The following is an 8,831-nucleotide window of genomic DNA, read 5'->3' as shown; positions in this document are numbered from 1 at the left end:
TGATTGAGCATTATTGAAGACACCTGATGTTAACAAGCAGAATCACCAACCGAGAAAATCACAATTGTTGATCACTTTTGTTGTTAGTTGTTGTTAGTTTTAGTAACTACTGTTTTGTGACACCTGGAGTTTATTTTCTACTCAGAATTACCCATTCATACTCAAACACCGATTGTTACCGTCATTGTGTGTTGTGTACCAAGTATTGAGTTCTCTGTGTTCATTTGGATATCCGTTTTATTGAGTGGGCATATTTTCATAAAAGATTAACAGCTTGTTAATGCTTGCAAGTGACCATGCTTAAATAGTATGGTGGTTTTCCAGTGTTACCTTGTTAAAGTAAATAGTATAAATTTGCAGATTTTATTTAATTCAATGCTTAACATTAATTTTGAAATATATGAGTGCATAATTTGCAAAAGAAAGAAGAACGTGTACTTTTTTAGTGTTAACCATTACATAATGTAAAATGTACAAAAAAAGAATCAACGAAATTAACTGGGAATTTCCAAGTAAGCTTAACTTAAAAATGTCTTATTAAACCTACTCAGAATTATGTTTAGGCTTTTACTTGGCTAATGTTTGTAAACTTACTAGCCTTTTCTGAATGAAAAAACTTTCCAAGTTTTTCAATTAAATCCTACTCCACATTTTTTACAGTGTACTGAGTGCACGAATGAACATATTAAACATAACATTACATAATTTAAACTTTTATGTTTGCAAATCCTTTTTTTATTGATCTTAGGAAATATTCTAATATTTTGAGATACAGGGTTTTTGACTTTTATGAGCTGTAAACTCTAATCGTCTAAATGAAAACAAAACTTTTGAAATGTTTTACATTACATGTAATAGATCTAGAATGTATGAAAGTTTCACTTTGAGATAAGTTACCAAAAAAAAAAAAAATAATAATAATAATATTTTTTTAAGATGCACCTTTACATTTAATGGCATCCTACTATCCTGGGATCTTACTTTGTGGACTGAGAATGGTTCAAATATTTACTTTAAAATGTTACTTCCATTTTGCCCCTACAAATTTAACTGGGAAGTAACACTGTATATCACATAATAACTATTCATGCAGTAACTAAACACAGAAATTGTCTAATAAATTTAAAATTTAGTACTTTTTCTCTTCTAATAAATAGAACAATTGTGAACTTCATGGCTTGAGCTCCAAAGGTCTCCTGAATCAGTAAAAAAAAAATTACAAATCTGTGCTAACTGAAAGAAAATAAGATGACAAAAAGCTTTAGTCCAATATTTGGGGAGGTGGGTTGATCCCCAAAAATGTTGGGGAGAAGTTGTTATACCCTGTGTAAACATAGTCAGTAGGTATTAGTGCAGTACGAAAACAGTCATTAGCATTTTTAGTAAATAGATCTTCTCTGGATCCAAATTAACAGAACTCAATATCTTTCTCACTCCAAACTGAACACAATGCTTGGCATCCCTTCCTTTAATGTATTGTCTTCAGCATTTCATTTCTGCTTCTTGGGCTCATATGCTGCTTGAAATTCTTTGATTATTGCTTCAGATAGTGATGTTCCATTAGCAGCAGCCATTGCAGCAGCTCCAGCAGCGGTTCCTGTCATTACAGCTGCACGTAGAGCCACATGATTAGGAGCAGCAATCAACACTGCACCTCCTACAACTGCTGCTCCTACACCTGCTGCTATAGCTGTTCCCACTAATGCTGCATCTTTAACCTTTTTCAGCCTTATTTTTCTCTGAGCTTCCTGGTACATATCATTAGTGTAATGCTCTCCTCCGTTCTCCTTCACCATTATGTCGATCTTCTCCAGCAGTTCAGTTACCTGTGATGGATTGTTTTCTTTTTTATTATTGAACACATGATAATGCCCTTTACACTGTTTAACTAGCTCTCCAATCTGCTTGTTTTCTGTCAGAAACTCCACAATAGTTAGTTTTTCCTTTTCTAACTGATCTCCTCTAGTGAACAGAACGATGGTGTAATGTGCAGCTTCTTCTCCAAAGTTCTTCTGAATCCATTTGACTGTGTTTTTCTCTTCATCTGTGAATCTGTCATCCAGTCTGATGACCAGCAGAAACACATGAGGACCAGGAACAGACATTTCTACACACTTCACTAATTCCTTCTTCAGTTGTTCTTCACTGATTGATGTATCAAACAATCCTGGAGTGTCGATCACTGAGATTAATCGACCTGTTTTCTGCTGATGCTGTTGGCATGTCTTAGTCACAGATTCAGCTGAGAATTTTTCTACAAATATCTTTTCTCCCAGGATGGTGTTTCCTGATGCACTCTTTCCAGCTCCAGTTTTCCCCACCATCACGATCCTGAGATCTGTGCACTCGCCAGGTTTTGAGTGTTTGCTCTGGATGCACTCTGAGACTGAGTTTGACAACAGACAAACAAGAAAATAAGCTTCATTTAGTTTTTCAGAAGTATGTCATGATATTTGGTAAAATTGTAATAAAGCTGTTCTCACCTGTTTGGGTTGGATGTAGTTCTGTCTCTGTCTGTTGTTTCTTCTGGTCACATTTTCTTCTTCTGCATTCTTCTAGTTTCTGGACTGTATTTGTTTCTCCTTTGTGTTCAAAGTAGTTTCTCAGTGATTTTGCTGATAGTTTGACCACCTCTTCTTCATCATCCTTGTTTTCTTGTGGATCTCTAGAGTGTCTGTCTACATTTAATTCAGTTCTCTCAATTTTTCTCACATGAGAAATACAATTTTTCTTTTCAGTCACAACATTTGTTGTTTCCTTTTCTTTTACAGTGTACTTGCGAATCTTGTCCCGCACTATTACCTGTTCTTGTTTCGTCTCTTGCACATTTGTTCTTCCATTCTTCTCTTCTTGTTTATTCCTTTCTTTCCTGCTCTTTGTTTGATACTGTAAGTAAATCTCATTATCATAATGATGGTCATTATTCTGTTTGATGATTTCATCAATCTTTTCTAGAAGCTCTGCGATGTGAGATTGATTCATCTCATTTTTACTGTTGATCACATGATATTTACTTCTGCAGTGTCTGACTAGTTCTTGAAACTTTTGAGAAAATGTAAAGGCTGTCAGGTCTCTTTTCGACATTTGTTCTCTTCCAATGAACAGCACCACTGTGAACTTCAAAGCTTGAGCTCCAAAATTCTCCAGAATTTCTTCCACAACGTTCCTCTCATCCTCCTCAAAGGTCTCCAGGTTGATGACGAGCAGAAACACATGAGGACCAGGATCAGAGAGATACAGACTCTTCATCATCTGACTCTTCATCTCTTCCTCAGTCAGATGAGTGTTGAAGAATCCTGGCGTGTCGATGATGGAGATGTTTCTGTCTTCTACTCTTCCTGTCTGTTTCTCACTCTCTCTGGTTCTGCTCTCTTTAAATGCCTCTCGACCCAATATTCCATTTGCAGTTGAACTCTTTCTAGCTCCACAGACTCCCAGCAGCACAATCCTCAGCTCCTGTGAATCACCTGTGAAAAACATCATGCCATTAAGTTCTTAGATGCTTCTTTGATTCTAACATGTCAGTTTTTCAGTCCCAGATATCTTTTTGCTATTTCAATAGAAACACTTTTTCACAAATGCATTTTGTTAACGTATTTTGCTTTGTATCTTGAAAAAATCTTAGCAAAATTGTCATACATCCAGTGCTCTACCTGCATCAGTATTCATAGAACGGATCTAGTACACCCGGCTGCAGCCTGCAGATCGAGACGGAGCTGTACCTGGGGTGGGGCTGCTTGTGTTGCCCCGCCCCTTACCTACATGACAGGAAATGTGTGCGGATTTGGTGGAGGACAGAGTATGCTGTTTAAAAAGCTAAAAACACTGAGCAGTTTTACAAGATTTAAGTTTAATCTTCTGGACCAGTCAAATTCACGAATGAATCATTGGGACATTCTAAAACGCTTAATGTGAAAGTACATGGCCTTATGCATTAAAACAGTTTTTTAAAAAGACCAAACTCAGTAAACAAATTATTAATAAAGCATTCTATTCACAGACAGAGTGTCTAAAATGTATGCGCATCACTGATCTCTAAATAGTAGGCTACCATTGAATGATATATAAAAGTTTAACTTAATGCTGTTAAAATCTATGAAACTGTTTGATGAAATAACCACAATCTTAACAACTGCATTAAAATAAGAGCATGACACGCATAAAATTGTGTTCATTACTATAGCAACAGATTACAGTTATGTCCTTTCAGAATCATCATTGGTAGTTTTTAATCAGCTGAATAAATACTTAAACTCAAATGGATACCTGGACAATTTTCAATATGGTTTTCGACCGCATCACAGCACAGAGACAGCACTCATTGAGCTAATGTATTATATTCACTTAAATTGTGACTCTGGCAAAATATTGGTGCTGGTATTGCTAGATCTCAGTGCTGCATTTGACACTGTCGATCATAACATACTACTAGAGAGACTGGAAAACTGGGTCAGGCTTTCTGGGATGGTACTCAAATGGTTCAGGTCATACTTAGAAGGGAGAGGCTATTATGTACGTCTAGGAGAGCATAAGTCTAAGTGGACGTCCATGACATGTGGAGTCCCACAAGGCTCAATTATTGCACCTCTCTTGTTTAGCCTGTATATTTTTCCACTAATTCAAATAATGAGAAAGAACCAAATTGCCTATCAGAGCTATGCTGATGATACCCAGATTTACCTGGCCTTATCTCCAAATTACTACAGCCCCATTGACTCCCTCTGCCAATGCATTGATGAAATTAATAGTTGGATGTGCCAGAACTTTCTTCAGTTAAACAAGGAAAAAAACTGAAGTCATTGCATTTGGGAAAAAAAAGATGAAGTTTTCTAGGCGAATGCATACCTTGGCTCTAGGGGTCAAACAACTAAAAATTAAGTCAGGCATCTTGGTGTGATTCTGGAGACAGATCTTGGTTTCAGTAGTCATGTCAAAGTAATAACTAAATCAGCATACTATCATTTAAAAAACATTGCAAGAATTCAGAGATGTATAGTAACGAAGTACAACTAAAGTACTAAAAGGCGGTATCTGTACTTTACTAGAGTATTATTTTTTTCCCCTACTTCCACTTTTACTTCAATACATATTTTCGATGAGTTTAATACTTTTACTCTGATATTTTTTTTTATGTGCTGCATCGTTACTCGTTACAATTATAAAAATGTTACGAATCATTCCATTACAAACCCACATTACCACTGCCAGAACTGTAGATGGCAGGTTTGATGAAGCTGGCACATCATTGAGCGAATCAAGCGATTAAGAAGACTGCGCGTGCTGACTGAACTGCTGTGAAGAGAGAGATGAACACCGAGCCGAGCCAGATAATGACTCGTTCACGAGTCAAGAACCGGTTGCATCGGTTTCCGGATCACCAGTAGTTCTTTCTGACAGTTCGATTCAATAAACCGATTTAAGAAAACAGTTCACCGGTTCTTTTGCGCTCGACGTAATGACGTCATTGGCGATGATTGCAAGCCTTCAGTTTGTATCGCTCATAACATTAGCACAGAATCAGTTCAGAATCAATCACCAAAAGAATCAGTTCGGTTCTGACGCTCTGTGTGTCGGTTTGCTTCACGCTGAATCACACATGCGCAGTATCATCAGCTCCTCGGTTCTCGAGTCGGACACAAATTCGTAAACGGTTCTTGACTCGTGAACGAGTCGGTGTTCATCTTCAGTTCTCTCTCCACATCAGTTCAGTCAGTGTACTGTTTGAGTAAATTAATTACTCCGGGATATTGGTTTGTTTTAAGTCATAGGGCGTGTCAGCCACATTGAACAAGTTAACAGCTTTTGTCATTTGTGGATTAATGCGAATTGGAGACGCGAACCGTTTAAAACGATTCAGTTCGATTTGGTGAACTGTTTCAAAAAGATCCGGTTACATCTAATGATTCGTTCACGAACCGGATATCACAAACTGCTTTGTTTTGAACTGTCTTACAACAGACACGGAAGAGAAGACAAAGCTAAATAAAGTCGTAGTTTTTGCTATTTTTTATATTTAACTGACCCTCTGATGTCACATGGACTACTTTGAAGATGTTTTTCTTACCTTTCTGGACATGGACAGTATACCATGAACACAGCTTCAATGGAGGGACTGAGCTCTCGGACTAAATCTAAAATATCTTAAACTGTGTTCCAAAAATAAACGGAGGTCTTAAATGTTTGAAACAATATGAGGTTAAGTTATTAATGACATAATTTTGCAAATTGGGCGAAATCTGTTTTTTGTTTAAAAAAGTTACAGTCAAAGGAATTGTGATGGTCCTTTAGTTTAATCATTTGAAATAGTAAAAACAATATGTTCAAACTTTTGACTACTTTCAATAACTACATAACATAATACTTGTACTTTTACTTTCAGTACTAAATTTTAGTAGTAAATTTTAAAATAGACTACTTGCAATACTTACGTACAAAAAAAATGTTGAATACTTTAGTACTTCTACTTAAGTGTGGTGCTTAAAGAGCACTTCAACTTCTACTCAAGTCACTTTTTTGATAGAGCACTTGTACTTTTACTCAAGTCTGGGTCTTGAGTACTTTATACATCTCTGCAAGAATTAGATGTTTTGTTTCCAGCCAAGACTTGGATAAACTTGTTCATGCTTTTATCACCAGCAGGGTGGACTATTGTAATGGGCTCCTCACCGGCCTTCCCAAAAAGACCATTAGACAGCTGCAGCTTATCCAGAACGCTGCTGCCAGGATTCTGACTAGAACCAGAAAATCTGAGCATATCACACCAGTCCTCAGGTCCTTACACTGGCTTCCAGTTACATTTAGGATTGATTGTAAAGTACTTTTACTTGTATATAAGTCACTAAATGACCTAGGACCGAAATATATTGCAGATATGTTTACTGAATATAAACCTATAACAGACCACTCAGATCACTAGGATCAAGTCAGTTAGAAATACCAAGGGTTCACACAAAACAAGGGGAGTCTGCCTTTAGTTACTATGCCGCCCGCAGTTGGAATCAGCTTCCAGAAGAGTTCAGATGTGCTAAAACACTAGTCACATTTTTAGCTGTGCATTTATTGAATGAGCACTGTGCAATGTCCGAACTGATTGCGCTATATTTTCAGTTTTTTTTTTATGTAAAAACATTTTCGAACTGTTTTAAATTAATTTTAAATAAGTACATTTTGTTATCATTTTAAAAGTTTTAAAATTGCTTGTTTTATTCTTGTTATTATTTTTCTTCATTATTATTTTACTTTCTTTTATGTGAAGCACTTTGAATTACCATTGTGTACGAAATGTGCTATATAAATAAACTTGTCTTGCCTTGCCTTGCCTTGGCTGGTAGAATTAAAAGTTTCTTGATTTCACTTTAAAATAATGAGGAGCAGCATATTTTCCTGAAATAAATGGGAGGAAAAGTCTATGCTTTGCAATGTAGTCAATAAAAATTTAAATGGCACACAGCAGACACATTAGCCTACTGCAGGTGTCATTTATCAACTGCATGACAGATAAATATATGTAACAATAATTGACTTGTCATGCATCTGTGATGAGTGGGGCGGGGCCGGTGGAGTGATTGGGAAATGAGCGACACCTGCTCCACTCACTGGTCTCGAGTCTCACGGAGGAGATCAGAAGGATACAAAAGAGGAGCGACAACAGTGAAGGACAAGAGAGGACCAGGCTTGGGTTTTATTTAGTGGTTGGTTTTTGTTTGTGGGTGGCAGTCGTCCGTGAGGGGCTGTCGCGCTCTTTTGTGTTTATTTAGTTTTTAAGTTTATTAAGTTTTATTGTAATGTTTTCCGGTTCCCGCCTCCTTCTTAACCATGATTATGAAGTTTGTACTCCATTACACTGCTATATAAATTAAAACAATACTGATAACATCCTTTTCATTTCCTTTCTCATACTCTGATATGAAATAATCAAAATTTCAAAAATTATTCTTATTATTTTAACTCTGCAGATTGGGACAATATGCATTCTGACCAGAGTTGATTTAAATCGTGATTTTGCTGCATACTGCTAACTAACAACTAACTTACTGCTGACTAACAACTAGCAAAGTAACGTACTGCTAACTAACAACCAGGGCTCCCAAGTTTTATCAAAATTCGGAATGAGATCACATCTGTTGGGGGAGAAGCCAAATATATACAGCATCGGCCCCTCTGCCCTGCCTAAATATCTTTTTTTTTTGTCTCAATTTTCAAAACTTCGAGTGCACCATAAGTACCTTTAATAAACATGCACCAGAAAACAACATTACTTATGTGCATCTTCATACAAAACAATGGCACCAACATATTTTAAGATCAGTCTGTGCAAGTTTATGTCAGTTAAAACAGTCCAACCTTGCATTTTAATCTGGGACTTAGATTTATTTTATTTATTTAGTGATGGACGGTTGCTTTTAGTGTCACTTAAAACAGCTGGTAGGGTTGTGCAGTATGTAAGCTGTCAATTCTTAGAGCCCTGTTTGCTTTTTGTATTAGGTTTTCAGGTTAGTTTACATCATGAGTAATTATGAGAAAGGTTGAAACAACATTTTTTAGCAGCTAACAGGCTCTGTCACATTCCTTTTAATTACAGATGGTTGTTCAAGCTTCACACAAAAGACAAAGCTTCACCATTATTTTGGTAACATCATATTATATTTTATCCATTATATACACTAATGCATTGGTTCTCAGCTCTGGCCCTCGAGGTCCACCTTCCTGCAAAGTTCAAATACAACCTTGATCAAACTCACCTGCCTATAGCTTTCTCATAACCTTAAAGCCATAGGTGTGGTCAGATACCAAAAAAAAACAAACAAACAGTATAATTCAATTCTCAAAAT

At 36.5% G+C, this 8,831-nt stretch overlaps 1 protein-coding gene across 1 annotated transcript; it reads right to left on the bottom strand.

Annotated features, from left to right (window-relative positions):
- Positions 1-1,490: 1,490 nt before the first annotated feature.
- LOC127939874 (GTPase IMAP family member 9-like) lies at positions 1,491-2,662 on the bottom strand. Its single transcript, XM_052536132.1, has 2 exons — positions 2,484-2,662; positions 1,491-2,386 (listed from the first exon to the last, which is right to left on the bottom strand). The coding sequence occupies exon 2, from the start codon at positions 2,322-2,324 to the stop codon at positions 1,491-1,493; it is 834 nt and encodes a 277-aa protein (XP_052392092.1). The 5' UTR covers positions 2,325-2,386; positions 2,484-2,662.
- Positions 2,663-8,831: the final 6,169 nt, after the last annotated feature.

Source organism: Carassius gibelio, chromosome A2, assembly GCF_023724105.1.
Source record: "Carassius gibelio isolate Cgi1373 ecotype wild population from Czech Republic chromosome A2, carGib1.2-hapl.c, whole genome shotgun sequence".
In the NCBI taxonomy this organism is placed as follows: domain Eukaryota; kingdom Metazoa; phylum Chordata; class Actinopteri; order Cypriniformes; family Cyprinidae; genus Carassius; species Carassius gibelio.
The sequence above is the reverse complement of the archived record's forward strand: the minus strand, read 5'-3'. Positions and strand labels throughout refer to the sequence as shown.

Coding starts and splice junctions, on each gene's coding strand:
- LOC127939874 (XM_052536132.1), bottom strand. CDS start 2,324: ATGGTGGGGAAAACTGGAGCTGGAAAGAGTGCATCAGGAAACACCATC.